This window comes from Spinacia oleracea, chromosome 6 (assembly GCF_020520425.1).
Source record: "Spinacia oleracea cultivar Varoflay chromosome 6, BTI_SOV_V1, whole genome shotgun sequence".
Lineage (NCBI taxonomy): Eukaryota > Viridiplantae > Streptophyta > Magnoliopsida > Caryophyllales > Amaranthaceae > Spinacia > Spinacia oleracea.
Genome location: NC_079492.1, coordinates 143736108 through 143751827, shown reverse-complemented (window position 1 = coordinate 143751827; position 15720 = coordinate 143736108). Strand labels below are relative to the sequence as shown.

At 34.5% G+C, this 15720-nt stretch overlaps 1 protein-coding gene and 1 long non-coding RNA gene across 2 annotated transcripts; one reads left to right on the top strand and one right to left on the bottom strand.

Moving 5' to 3' along the window:
• Window positions 1-1422: 1422 nt before the first annotated feature.
• LOC110786375 (enhancer of mRNA-decapping protein 1) lies at window positions 1423-2463 on the bottom strand. Its single transcript, XM_021990921.2, has one exon. The coding sequence runs from the start codon at window positions 2295-2297 to the stop codon at window positions 1671-1673; it is 627 nt and encodes a 208-aa protein (XP_021846613.2). The 5' UTR covers window positions 2298-2463; the 3' UTR covers window positions 1423-1670.
• Window positions 2464-7223: 4760 nt separating this feature from the next.
• LOC110780788 (uncharacterized) lies at window positions 7224-8939 on the top strand. Its single transcript, XR_002531555.2, has 2 exons — window positions 7224-7540; window positions 8643-8939. It is a non-coding gene; the product is annotated as an uncharacterized lncRNA (long non-coding RNA).
• The last annotated feature ends 6781 nt before the right edge of the window (window positions 8940-15720 follow it).

Genomic DNA, 15720 nt, shown 5'->3' with positions numbered 1-15720 from the left:
TGAGTGGCAGAACGGGATGGGGGAATTTTATTAGATGGCTAATTAAGTTACATCGAGTTGTGGAATAACACTAAGATACGTAACTAACTTGCTCAAACCCATTTGAAGGAACTAATTAAATGTGTCACATAATGTGCCACAATGTTTCCGACCTTTTTAACATGACAATTAATATAAACCCTATATACGTAAACTTAATACATGTGATGTTCTTAAATATTGAAAACTATAGTAACAGAACTACAAATTTCAAAAGGCATTGAATTTAATATCCGGATCAAAAAATGAATTTTAGGAAATTCCCAATTGTTCTACGTTTGCCCTAGTAACAAACTACTACTCGTAATATGCAAATTTCAAAAGTATATTTTTCCAGAAATAATAAATATATGTCCGTATTATTGCAATTTGCAAGATCAATCACCATTCACAACTAATGCCATGTCTCGATCTGACTAATAAAGCAGTAAGCTAGACCCACCATGAAAATTTGAATTGATGGTGCTTAACAAACATATTTATTGCTACATTATACTAACCGATCTTAGTATATTACAAACGTACTCGTAATTAAACACTTTTAAGGTGATCAACTATTCATTATGCTTTGCGGAAAAGAGTTCATACAAACATATCCGTCCATTATTATTCCGTGTTTTCACAATTGCCTGTTGGTTCAGTGGTGATTGGTGCTAAACTTAGTAGAGAAGATTGGGTGTTCAATCTTCCGCAACAATGATTGTGAGATGACTGAAACCTATCCACACAAAACTCGCCCTGAATCCGAAGGAAATGTTTGGTTGACCCTAAGGGTTGGCAACCCCTAAGATACATACTAGTATAACATAAAATAATATATAAGCACAATTAATTGGAGAGAGAATGTGTTGTATGTAAAGTTTCAACGCATTTGTAACCAATCAAAATTTAATATTAAAAGGGTTACCAACCCTTAGGGTCACTCTATCATTGTCCGAATCCGAATTAGCCTTGAGGGTGAACCGGTGGTAACATCAAAAAAAAAATGCTAATTAATATAATACTATTCTCTCCGTTTCTTTTTGTTCTTTACGTTTTCCTTTTTGTGTTTCTCAAAATGTTATTTACATTTATTTTTATATTATCACATAAATGCTTTAATATTATATCAAAATGTGTGTCGAATGATTATTTTAACCAATTAAATTCATTGGGTCATTCTCACACTTTTCTATTGGAACATTAAATTTTTCTCAAATTTTCCAATATCAAAATTTTGATAAGAGTGAAAAAATTATAAATAAACGTAATTATCCTTATTTAAAAACAAAAAAATAGAGGAATGTCAATGCACATTAATTAGTCGTTAATAAACTTATAAACGTATAAAAGGTCAAACATAAATAACAAAAAATAAACGGAGGAAGCAATACATAATCAATCTAGATACAACTAACATATTCGATCCGTATTATTCCGTGATTCACAAACGTTAATACATTATTAATCTAGATACAACTATTTTAACACGACCGTAAATACGATTTTTGATTAGCTAGTTGTACACGATCCATTAATAGTAACTGTTCATAATATAACAAACATAATACAAATTTACTTTAACCAAACAATATCTTGACTTAGTATCTATTTGAATTAATCCAAACAGAGTTTCGAACTGATAGGGCACTTCATTTTACCATAAGATCAGGAGGAGTGGTGAAACGAGCCGACATCGTTTTCCTAACCAACGAACTAATATCAGGCGAAAAACCAACTTCCGGAACTTCAGGAATAGAAGAAAGCCCATTGGGCTTTTCATAAACAACAAAATACCTACCACCATCAACCATTTTGCCTTTTTCTAGGACCTGATCATCATCATCATAATGATCCATAAACCATGGATCAGGGCTGCTAATACGACTATTATCGTACTCGGGCTTTAAATGATTGGGCTGCTTATGAGTTCTAAAAACAGACCGTAGAAGCTTCTGGAAGGATCTAGACACTTTCGAAGCTAACGGCTTCTTCGACGGTGGTGGTGGTAGTGGTGGTGCGCGGCGTTCTTCGGACGGAAGACGAGGCATGGAGTGAGTCCGAGAGGAGTTGATGATAGCTGAGTCGAGTTGCTTTTGGAACGAGTTGAGCTCGAACGAGTCGTAGAGAGTGCTTCCGCAATCCCATACTGCTGCTTTCTTGATGTGGTTTGGTTTAAGGTTTGGGAATTTGTCTTGAAGCTTTTTTGGTGATTTTTGTGAGAAATTTTGTTGAGTTTGTGGTTGTGGTTTAGGTTGAGGTTGAAGTTTCTGCTCCATCTTAATTTTTCTGGGAATGAGGAGAGAGAATTGAAAGAGAGATTGGGTGTGATTTCTGGGAAAACAAAGGTGGGTAGGAAATTAAACTAAGAAGGAAATAAGGAGGGAGAGAGTTAGTGGCCTCGGGTGTTAGTTAAACAAAAGGCAGCAAGGTACCACATTCCGCGCTTCTTTTAAATGGGACCATAATAAGTTTTCACGTACCTATTTAATTTTGGTGTATGGTGCAAGGGATTCCCATGTTGACTTGACTCGATGCACCCTTTTCTCCTAGCTAAGTTGGGCACTCTTGCACTCCAAACTCCAAAGAGTAGGAGACTTTTTTTGGTCGGCGTTGCTCCCTCCGTTTCGTTTCTGAATAGCTATAACAGTTTGACTTTTGCGCTATTTATATATTAATTTTAACCATTTTTTCTTAACAGTAACTTTTGTGTAAAACCGCCTTACCAGAAAGACCTCTTTGATTGCTTAATTAATTGGTTCTATTACTTAACTAATTAGTTATAGTGCTTTACTAATTAGTTTTATTGATTAATTCTAATTAGTTTCAGTGCTTAACTAATTAGTTCCAGTGCTTAACTAATTAATTTCAGTGCTTAACTAATTGATTTCATTGCTTAACATATAAGACACCAAGATGGTCTTTTGTATAAGACCGCCTTGTATAAAAGTTTGTATTTTCCTAATAATGTACTCCCTCCGTATTTATTTAAGGATACACTTGTCTTTTCCGGCCGTATTTATTTAAGAGATACACTTGCCATTTTTAGTAACTTATCAACCCCACCATCTAATTAAATAATACATCTAATTTACCCACCCCACCTTCCACCCCCAAATGACATGGTCCCCACTTGTTTACTTATTAAATATTACTCAACCCCACTTGCTTTATTATTTTTATTTCATTTAATTCTTTCTTCTTAACACCCGTGCCCAACCAAGTGTATCTCTTAAATAAATACGGAGGGAGTATAAGTTAAATGTTATTGTTGAATATTTGAGAGAACTTTCTTATATTAAGTGTATAAAATTCAAATTTTATTGTGTAATATATTGATGGATAAATCTTAATTTATATTTTTCAAATATCAATTTTTTTAAAAAATATTTTTTACTGTCAAATTTGTATCTTGTCAAATATTGTGTAATCTCGTATCCTTCTCATTAATAACACACGTATATATATAGTACAACTCATTACCTAAACCCTAGATTACATATTAGGTAACATACCATATGTAGGACTCATATTAGGTAACATACCATATTTAGGACTATACAGAATATTCACAATATAATATCTCCTATATTCTATCTTAACATCCCCCCTCAAGGTGGAGCATGAAGATCTCGAATGCCCATCTTGTTCAAAAAAAAAAAAACTCAAATTGCTTCTTCCCCAACGCTTTAGTGACGATATCTGCTAACTGAACCTTCGTCGACAGTCTTGACACATACGACGGGCTGATGACTGCCTTGTCTCACTCTCATCACTACACGTCGTCTCATCGACACCTGTCGTTGCTGAGACGACGTCTGATTCCACTCGACTGGGTGTATAATGTTGTTGTTCCTCCCTCACAGGCGACGACACCCCTTCGTCGACGCCACTAGTCAACGACACGTCCTCATTGTCACCTGTATGCGACAACACTCCACTAGTCAACGACACTAGTCAACGACACGTCCTCATTGTCACCTGTATGCGACAACACTCCCTCAGTATCACCCGTAGGTGACGACACTCCCTCAGTATCACCGTAGGTGACGACACTCCCTCAGTATCACCCGTATCATATAACATAACTCTATCTCATATGATATTCTATCCTCTAGGATAACTACGTTATCCTTAACTCCCTCCCTCAATCGTAACGGCAGTTTCACGAACGTTGCGATTGGAGTCACCATTCTTCAATTAAAAAAAATCGAGCAAGAACGCCATTCTTTTCGAACCTGCACTTTTTTTTTTTTCCTCTCTTGATGAGAACGCCCTTCTTTTCGAACTCACCAATTATCTCAATATGAATACTCGAATTGGACGCGATTCCAAGTACGAGTCTTTTCTCCAACACCAACCTCATCTTCTACCAATTTGCAGCGGAATTATTATATTAATTACGAATCCCGCCGGTGGATTTATTTTTCTAACCCACCGGCAGGGGATAATTTTTTTTTTTTTTTTTGTAGACGGGTCGTAGGATCTCCCTAAGCTCTGATACCATGTCAAATATTGTGTAATCTCGTATCCTTCTCATTAATAAAACACGTATATATATAGTACAACTCATTACCTAAACCCTAGATTACATATTAGGTAACATACCATATGTAGGACTCATATTAGGTAACATACCATATTTAGGACTCTACAGAATATTCACAATATAATATCTCCTATATTCTATCTTAACATATCTTTGCTTGGCAACGTGTTAGTGAAACTGTTGCAAGTATTCAGAAACAGAGGGGATAGTTGTTGGTCGATCCTTTACTTGCTTAAACTAATTCAATTAATAGTTATTTGTTTTCATTTTTTTAGGTGAATTACAAGATCGATGTTCACCTGTGGAAAACAATTTTTATTCATTTGGTTTTATCGTATATTCTTAATTAAAAAGATTTTTGAATAGATTAACTATTGGTTACGATGTTTATGTGTAAAATTATTGACTTTAATGTGAGTTGTCATCCCATTTCATCCTTTAATTATTTTGTATACCCGATAAGAAACATGTTTGTTTTGAATATATGATACTTTTTTTAATTTTATGAAAAGCTCAAAGTATAGAGTGTGATTACTGATTAGTGACCACTAATCTTGCTATTGTAATTACTCGATGCGTATATTAATTTTAGAAAATGTGGAAGTTATGTCTAACATAATTTTATTTAACGTTGAGCAAGGGAGTTGTGTTTAGAATATTTTGGTTGAAACAATTGTACTTAATTTGCTTATAATTATGTTCCAAAGAAGTACTCAGTACATGTATTATGCCCTTATTTTTTTGGTTGCAAATGAGCAAAAAGAACAATACAAATTACAAAGAAATATAATCGACTGTAGGAGTTTAAAGTTGAGAGATAGGACACACGCCCTTAATCTTAACCATTAAAGCAACACCACATTACCGACATTAGTACGTATGTACTCCGTAATATGCATTTTATGCATATGCTCGTAATCTCGTATAATATTGCATTGAATGAAGAAACAGGATGGAAGGTACAGGAGAAGATTTTGACGCGTAAAAAGTGGTAGCAAAACTGTGAATGACGATGAGGTTTTTTACGTATAAAATAAGATCCACTAGCTTTGAAATAATGAAAACTATAGAATGCATTAAATATTCTGAATGGTTCCCTCAATTGTACACGTTACATTTAAAACTACCATGTAATTATATGTACGTAGTATATGCAAATGCAATTGAGTGGGATGTTCAAGGGAATGTTTGAGCAACTTAAATTAATTATTCCTAATCTTAGATACCAAATTAAAGGAATATAATGACAACTTTGACAATTTCTAAATTAAAGTAGTATATACATGTTTTCCGAAAAGAAAACTATTTTTCATTTATTATAAAGATTTTGGAAAGCTGATTTTGGCACACTTCTGTATGAGTATAGCACAGTTTCCATACTCTCATAATGGAGGTGCATAAATCACTTTTGGGTGTGTCTATAACTTCCCAAAATTAAGAGGAAACTGAAACGCAACGCGATAATAGGGTTTGAGAGCCGGTTTGAGTTTTAATACCATGAAACCAACTTTTGATGAAAATAAGAAAAATCATTCAAAAATAAGGATCGCTTGTCAAATCGAAAAGCACTTGCCCAAGCTATACAAAAAGGTTTAATTGTTATAATAGCTTTTTCCCAAGCAATTGATCATAGTCGCTCGTACGACCTGTGTAAGTGGTTTTTAACGACTTTTGTCGTTCTGTTTGACATATAATTACTTGTACTCAGTATTTATGTATATACTCCCTATATAATTAGGATCTTACTCCGTATTGTTTACTACGAATTGAAGAAAATGCCCTCCCCTAAAATTAAAATAAAATGATATTCATAGTCAACTTATCAACGCTTAAGGAAACACTTAACAAACAATCTTCATTGTGAATTGAGATGTTGAATTGGTGATAATAAGTTAAAATAAGTATGACACCTACACATAGTTCGTTCCTAATCGTCTTTTTTTAATCATAACGATAATTCACATGCACGTTATATATGATGCTCAAATAGTCGTCTAATAATCTTATCGATCAATCATGCAACTCGGCTAGTTTAATTAATCCATATAGTACGTTAGTTAGCTGCGCAGTATTAAATTATACTCAGTAATTGATACGGAGTACACATTAGGACCTAAATTAAATGATTAATGTATTACATAAACTTGTAGATTTGTGTAATATATAATTCCATCAATAGAATGGAACAAGTCAATATCATGTCATTTATTGATCACCAACTTTAATTTTTAATTAACGAAAATCTTTATCTCTAGCCATTAGCAGAATTTGAACGAAGTAAACTAATTTTACTTGGAACGGCCGGCGTTTACCAATTACCACAGTTAAATATAAAAAGTTAATCGGAATATGTTTGTTTGGCACTACTACAAAAATCGGAATACATAACGCTAGATAGAGTACGGTTAAGTGTGGTAAGCGTTTCCTAGAATAATAGAGAACGGTTTTCTCTGATAACAGTTCTATGGGGATAGAATAGAGGACAGTTAGCTTATTTAACCGTTTTTTACGTTTTTCAATAATAAAGTAAAAAGTAATTAAAATTGTTATATGAATCTGTAACATATAAAGCGCTTCTTGATAGCTGCGTACTACAGAATATTTTCTATATAAAAATAAATTATTTACCTCTACCAAAGTACTATACAATGACAACAACCTAAATTAATCAAAACTAAAAAAAAAAATATCCCCCCGTCAACCCAAAACCCAAATCACGGATACCAAAATTCAAATCAAATCTAATTGGTTACTATTTGTATTCCGTAATTTTTTTTTCAACCTTCTAATTAATAGGAGTAGAGTCTTAGTCCACCTTCTAAATTGCATTCCACACCAAACAAACAAAACCCCAAAAATTTATCTCCTGCAAAACCTAAAACAAAAACTAAGCACCTCTACCAGGATACCGCCGCCGTACTGATTCAACCTCCGGTGAAAGCCGATAAACTCTCCACCACTCTGAATTTCGAGGTTGGTATCCTTAATCTTTTCTGCATATTTGATATTTATCCTTCACCTAATAATCCTAGCCATTGTATTCGATATTCTTAATAATCAAATTGTAATGTCTAACTATGGACTTCTTGGTGAAAAACTCCTTATGCACTTTAATTCATGTTTTTGGTTGAAATATTGCTTCTTGACGAATACACAGAGTAGGGTCATAATTTCTTAAATCGAATAATTAAGTAGAATAATAGTCCTATTTAATTGAATATTTAATTTAGTATGATTTGAGTCAAATTAAACTGAAATTCCCAATTAGAGAAAGGAAGAGGTGGAAGGGAAAATGTATCTCATAGTTTGGGGGGAAATCCATAATTGACAGTCAGGGAAAGAAAGAGCAAGGAAGAGAACCCGAAGTAAGTGAAATAATATTCAATTTTCTGGCTTTTTATGAGAGCTCATCTAAAGTTTTGATTTTTGTAGTTTGAACAAGTGTAAATGGGGTCTCTTGGTTCAAGGGGTGACATTATGTGTTTGAAACTTTGAATAATAAAACCTGGATTCAGGCTCGCACAATCGTTTCTTTTTCGCCCAATAGTCCAAAGCATAACAACTCAATATACCAGTTTTCTGATTGGAATATTGTAGTATAATATCACGTATGCGTTCCTGTAAATCTCATTTGCATTTGTGACTTGTTTTCCACCAGAAAGTAATGGAATGAAGTTGAATAAAAAAAAAAAAAGTGTTTGGGGTGGACAAATTAAAACTTTTAGCTTGCTTATAGAGTGATAGAGTAGGTGAGTGAGATGCACATCATAAGGAGTGCTGCAGTCAGTAAGGTATTAGACGCGTTCAATATCTGACTTTATGTTTTTCATGAGTGGCCTCCTCTGGTATAGGAATAATGTATCACCAAATTCTTAACTTTGTCGAAGATTTCAGTTCGAATGTTTCTATGTGAGGATAACTCAATCCAGTCATTAAGAGTGCAATACTAGTAAATAATAACACATTTCAGAGCATTACTATGATACAGAATTACAAAGTAACATTGTAGTTTTACTGTTTTAGGTTCTAAATTATATGTTATGCATTAACTTATATCTTTTACCTTTTCTTGCAGTATTTTAACAAACATCCTCTCACGTATGTTTAAGATACAATTGACGAGATAAGGCAGAGTTGAATCTCGTATGTTACCGGATATCATCAACCAAATAACGATGAAGATGAAAAGATGATGGTGATCAAGTGTGAGTTGGGCTAGCTCAAGGAGTTGGTTATTGATCTATTTTTGTATTTTATTTTTTTGACATTAGATAGGTCTTTGATTTTTGTTGTTGTACTATTATGGATTATTTTGTCAATAAATAATAGGATTTATTATTGAATGAATGCGATTTTATTTTATTTATTTAAATTTGGTGTAAGTATAGGAGCTTTGATAATAAATTCCTCAAAAGGGGTGGCATGTGCTGTAAAATTTGCGATTTTTTTTTCAAAAAAAATGGTAGAATAGAGAACGGTTGTCTGGGGCAACTGTTCTCTTTTGCAATGTTAAACAACAAGAATATATGACGGTTATGTACGGAAGGGGCTCTATATTTTATTGTTTATGGGACGCTTATGTACGTAGGAGGCTCTATATTATATTGTTTATTGGACGGTTATGTACGGTAACTGTTCTATATTCCTTCTTTATTTTCTGATTTTAGGAAGGGAATGGAGGACGCTTATCTCTTATCACCGTACTTTATGACTAGAAATATAAAACGCCTCTTTTACCCGTTTTATAATCTTTATAGTGCGCTGAGTTGAAGAACGCCTCTAAGACGTTCTATAAAGTATATTTCAACAGTACTCTTTGCCCTTTTTTGTAGTAGTGTGGGCTCCCAATTGGATACCAATTGGCCCAACAGTTCAAAGCCCAATGACTCTATACAACAACATCAACCCATTTCTAACCCACTTGGCTGGTCACCCACCAATAAAGTCCAAGGCCTAATGACAATAAATGACCTATGGACACATTTATTACACAAACACTATAAATAAGCCGTCAATGCTCACACCTCAAGGTACGTCCAATTTATTGCCCTAAAACTATTCTCTCTAGAATCCGAGCATTGTTCTTACTTAGGCATCGGAGAAGCTTTCCTCGGAAACACCCCCGAGGCTAGTAACAATGTCATTGTGCATGTAAATTCAGACACAACTCATACAAGCAAGCAAGATCTTCCATGTAATCCCCCGTAATTTTATACATTTCATTTATATATTTTAACGTATATTTAATATATTTAAATAAGAATTTATGAATTTTGGAAATAAATATATAATTAACGTGCATTTATTTATTACATTTTAATATTTTCAACGATTTACGAAATCGAAAATGATTTTAGAATTTTAAGTTGAAAAGAATTTGAATTACGAAAATTGATTGAATTTAGAAAACGATCCTATTCAGTTTTGGACTCGAATCATAAAAGCTAAATCCTACTCCTAGCCCAATTGGGGAAAGCCCAAACCAATAAAACCCAAACCAATACTCCCTTCCCTTTTCTAATTCGCGTGAGACCAAAGGAAACAAAAAAAAAAAAAAAAAACCCTCTCCCTCCTTCAACCTCACGTACAACACCAAACACTCATCCCTCTCAGCCGTTCTCTCTCCTCCCTTCACGTCCGCCGCTTCTGCCAAGCAGTCGGACCACTGTCGCTTCACCGCCGGTAACCTCTGTCTCCTTCTCCTTCGTTGTTCTTCTCCTTCGTTCCCCGTTTTCTTTATTCTTGGATTCGTTCTCACTATTCGTTGTTGTGTTTTGACCGGCAGCCACCGCGAGTCCCCGCCCTTTGCCTCAGCCACCGTCGCTGTAACTCTGACCGTCGGACCGGTAGTCTCTCTTTCCTCCGTCCTTTTTCTTTTCTTTTATTTTCGTTGGTTGTCCTCCTCCTTTTCGTGGCTGATTTTGTTTCCTCCGTACAGCCACCACCACTGCACACCGTGTGCCGCCGACCTTGCTCAGCCACCGCCGCCGTGACGTTGTCCGCCGGCCGCCCAAAACCTCCTATTTTCTTGGTTATTTCTTAAACCCTAAGTAACTAATTATTTTAATTAATTATAGTTTTAATTTAAATTACGTTCTTGATATTAAATTTATAATTTTTATGACTTGAATTTGATTTTCAGATTTGGTGTTGCTAATTATAAACGAATTATTTTCAGTTTTGGTTAATTAAAAATAAGTTAGGGCTTAATCATGTTTTATTAATTCGAATTATGTTTTCGTGAATTAAAGTTATGGTTTTGTGATTTAAATTATAAATTTCAGATTATGCAAATTATATAATAAAGTTATTAATTTTCAGATTATCAAATTACTTTGAAATATTAATTTTAATTGTTTAAAGTATGAAATTCAAGGTTTTTATGATTATAAATCATGGTAGGTTGAGTATGGATTATTGAATTTGTTGTTTTGAGATACTAGGAACGTAGATTGATCTTGGTGAAGCTTTTAAATGAATTTATATTGCTGAAAATTTAAAGTACGATGTTTGCAAAAGTTTTCAACGAATTTCAATAACTAGTTTAATAATTATGATGCTAGGAAATTAAATGTTTAAGTTTTGATATTGGGGAAAGTTCTAAATATGTTTAATATGCATTTAGAATGCTTTCTTATGGTTGCCAATGATTAGAAATTGATTGGGATTACTTGTTGGTTGTTTTAGGCGGAGAATTCTCTTTAGGCGACTTTTGAAAGTGTTAAAGTGGCCTATCAGTTTGTTTACACAAGGTACGTACATACCTGTGTGTTTGGAATGTGTGCTAATTGTTGAAACCATGTTGAACTTATTGGTTAACTTGGTTGTGTTGAGATGGTTGTTGAACTTGGTTATGTTGATATTATTGACGAACTTGGTTATGTTGAAATTGCATGTTTAATACTGTTGGACGGACATATTGAACCTATATTGCATTATGAGAATTGTAACATGTTAGTATGGATGATTCATACAAACATGTTGGTTGGGAACACTAGATTATTTTATATACATTGATGCAGATCGATTGATCGTTGTTCCCTTTTTAGCTTTTCACTACTTTATGAGGGTTGTGGACCTTGTTTAGTAAGTTGAAACCTTATACCCATATACAGGGGTTGATCATGGTTAAAGAAAAGGTTGGATTAATTGGAATGAGTCTTGATTGATGCCTTTGTGATCACTTACTTAATTCCAAGATAAAAACAGTTGTGAACAAATGTGGATTGTATGTCTTATGTGATTGTTGAGTCATAACAGAGTCTCAATTTGTAAATCATGTAAAGTGAAACTGAGTAGCAATAGCTTTAGACTGTGCACGTCTAAAGTGACGGACAAACAGGAGTTGGGGTTCATGGTGGTAGCCCATGGCCTTTTCTGGGACCGGATTGATAACCGTGTTCTATTTTTATTCAAACGTTCCTCGATATCGCAGGTCACTGAGGTTACGGAGTCGCGCCCGTACCTCGTCTTCCTTGGGGAAGACTTTTGGTTGGACAACTTGGTCCATTGTCTATTTCAACTAAAATAATATCATTGTTATAAGTCTAGCCTAGTCTAGTCAAGTATGGTCGTCAAATTATCATGTTTTGTCTGCTCTTATTTATGTTCATTAGTATCATGTTAGGGTTATTCGTTTAATAGTATCATGTTAGGATCATTATTGTTTTAGTATGTAGTACTCAGCTTTGCTGATTACGTGCTTTGTTTGTGTGTGTTGATCATGGCTATGCCTTATTGATCCTGTGATGACCCATCTTTGGTGAGCAGTCTCTAAGGATCAATAAGCGTTGCCCATCTACAGGTTTGAAGATGATGCATCATTGGGATCGGGATTAGAGAGCTTGTAGTTATATTGGTTTTGTTAAGTGATTTGGTTTGTTAACTTGGATTTGAAATATGTCGTACTAATCGTATTTCCGTTAATTGGTTTTTGGGACTTAATATGTAATCGATTATTTATAAACCTAAAGTTAGTTTTATGTTTTCCGCTGCAAAATTCTGAATAAGCCGTTACGTTTTCACACGGGCGATAATACTTTGATAATTCTCTATAGTTATATTTATAAAAGGGTTATTCTAGAAAAGAGAATTGTCGGGGTGTTACAAAGTGGTATTTTTGAGCTAAAGGTTTTACTGACATTTCGTGTCTACGTTTTATATTTTAGGCGCCTAACTAACTAATTAGTTACGTAAAAGTAATTTCGCACTAGTGAATAAATTGAAAGTTATTAGCTAGAAATGTTTGAATTTATTTTAATATTAACTCTTGAAACGTACTTTGAAATACGTTCTTGTTTATGTGAATTAATGTATTTCGATTCTTTTGAAATTCAAATTAATATTTTCAAAAAAAAAAAAAAAAAAAAATTTACTGCTGCTGCTGCTACAGTACCGTAAAAAAAAAAAAAAAAAAAAAAATTTAATTATTTGTCGTTTAATAATTATTCTTTTAATCAATCTAATTCTTATAAATCATTCTTGTTTTATTCTTTTATGCTTAAATGTTTGATATACTATGATTATTTTGAGAGTTGGGTAGCATAGGAAAGGGCATATAGAATAGAAGCATTGTGTCTGCATTATGTCAACATGATTGTAATTTCTCTACCTGCTAACTGTCGTGTCTTTCCTATGCTTTGCGATTGATATATATTCTTACTTATTGTGTATTGTGGGATCGTACGGTAAGTGAGAGTACTAATTACTAACATAGAAACTATGTTTAATTGTCATAGATCACTAATCATGTCTGACATAGAAGAGAATAGAGTAGGGAGCAACTCTAACCCTATCGTTCTGAGTGATGATGACCCAGCCCTATCGTTCTAAGTGATGGTGACTCCAATCTTATTAATCTGAGTAATGATGAAAAGGTGATGAATTATGAACCTGACAGTAGAATTCGCAGTCTAGAGCACATTTGTCGCGAAGTAATGAAAACAAGTGCATATGGTAGTGATGATGAGGCAATTCGTGAGTATGACCGTGCTGTGGGTCAAACAAAAATGGATATCTACAAAGCCTTTCTGAGGGTTGAATCTGATTCTGAGCCTGAGATTGAGTTTGAGTTTGAGCCTGAACCTGAGCCCGAGCCCGAGCCTGAGCTAGAGGAAAATAATCATCAACTTCAAGGTCTACGAAGATCCTCAAGGCCAAGAAAAGAAGCTTATTATTTTGATATGGATGACGATGATGAACTTAAGTATGAGTTGTTCACCCTAGAAGATTAAGCGAATCAAAGGACAAGTCCGATGATGTCTCCCTTTAACTTTGCTTACATATTTAGTTGCGTGTGAGAAAATGTTGGACAATTCGTCCAACCGTAGTTTATGTTTATATCGTAGAACCTTTTTACTTTATTTTGAGAACAAGTGTGTGTTAATATTTAGGATTGTTATTGACATTCTTTTGAGGAATAAAAGTTAGATTATGGATTATCCAAAGGATCAAAGTTTATTACGGGCACGCAAGGGGAATGTTTTCTTCTTTATTCTATCTTATTATTCGTGATGATTGAAGTTATTCATTGTTTCTCAGTTGAATGTTCTGCATGCAAATATCATTCGTAGATGATTGTTCATTTTATGTGAATTTTGGATGTTGGTGTGATATTACATTGCTAGAGGATAATATAAGTAAAGTTTTGAACCTGAATTAGAGTATATTAATTTCAGGTCGCGTTCTAGGATGACCAACAGTAATGACCTAGCTGCTGTCTTTCGCCTCTTAGCGGAAAAACTAGCCCAGGAAAGAACTGAGCGCCCCGATTCTGCAGGAGACATGTTTGAAAGGCTTGCGAAAGTTAAGCCACCATACTTCAAGGGGCAAGCAGACCCGACCTTCCTAGAAAACTGGATTAGGGAGTTTGAAAAACTATTTTGGGTGGTAAACTGTCCTGAAAATATGAAAATAGGTCAAGCTGTCCTTTACCTAAAAGATGAGGCCGATCTATGGTGGAAAGAGAATGGAACTAGGCTAAGTGTTGTTGAAGGATTTAATTGGGACTCATTTGTTGTTGCGTTGAGGGAAAAGTTTTATCCTCCTTTCATAACAAAACGAAAAGCGCATGAATTCATAAACCTTGGGATGGGAAGTATGACTATCGCTGAATACTATAGTAAGTTTATAGCTTTGTCGAGGTTTGCACCTGAGGTGGTAGCTACTGAGGAGCTAAAGGCTCAGAGGTTTGAGCAAGGGTTGACCGATGAGATCCAGTTGGGATTAGGTGGAGAAACCCTTACATCTTTAGAAAATGTGTATGAGGGAACCGCTCATATTTATAATTTGCAGTCTATAAGGGACGAGAAAAATGTGGTTGGGGAGAAAAGAAAAGAGTTTAATGCTGGGAAAAACCAAGGGAATTTCAAGAAAAATACGAAAGTGAACAGGAATGAGGGTGGAAATGGAAATTTTCAACGGAGGAACAATCAGGGGCACAACAATAGCAACCAATCTGAGAGAGTGCATCACTGTAAGATGTGCAACAACAACCATCCTGGTAAAAACTGCAAGGGAGAATTAGTGGCATGCAACTATTTTCAGAAAAGGGGGCATAGGGAATATGAGTGCTTCACTAAGCACAGAAAGGAACAAAATAGTAATGGAGGTGGAAACCAAAGGAGGTTTAACCAGTCTGGAGGTCAAAATTCAAAGCCTGGAGGGGCACAAAACAATCAAGAGAACTATAATAAGCCTGCAAATGATAACAACAACCCGAATAAGGCTGGGGCAAAGTTGTACATGATGAATCAGAATGAGGATGAACGATCTGCCGATATAGATTCTGGTACTTTTCTATTAACTCCGTGCTAGTTAAAACATTGTTTGATTCAAGGGGTAACTCATTCTTTTGTTTCGTCATTTGTGGTTAAGAGTCTGAATTTAGTAGATTTTGAGTAATTGATTTACCTGTTAGTATACCTACTAGTGTAACCATAAGGTGTACCAAGTTGTTTAAGAATCCGCCTTTGAAGATAAAAGATTGCGTTTTCTTTCTGATTTGATAGAGTTTAATCTGGGAAACCTAGATGTAATTCTGGGGATGGATTGGCTAAGTTGGTTCAGGGCCAAGTTAGAGTTTGTAATTCAGAAACTAAGTATAAGGAATCCTATGGGAAATTTGACCTCATATAAACGTTTTGGGAAGACCA

What these genes read in the sequence shown, in the direction of transcription:
- LOC110786375 (XM_021990921.2), bottom strand. Translation starts at nt 2,297, where the DNA reads ATGGAGCAGAAACTTCAACCTCAACCTAAACCACAACCACAAACTCAA.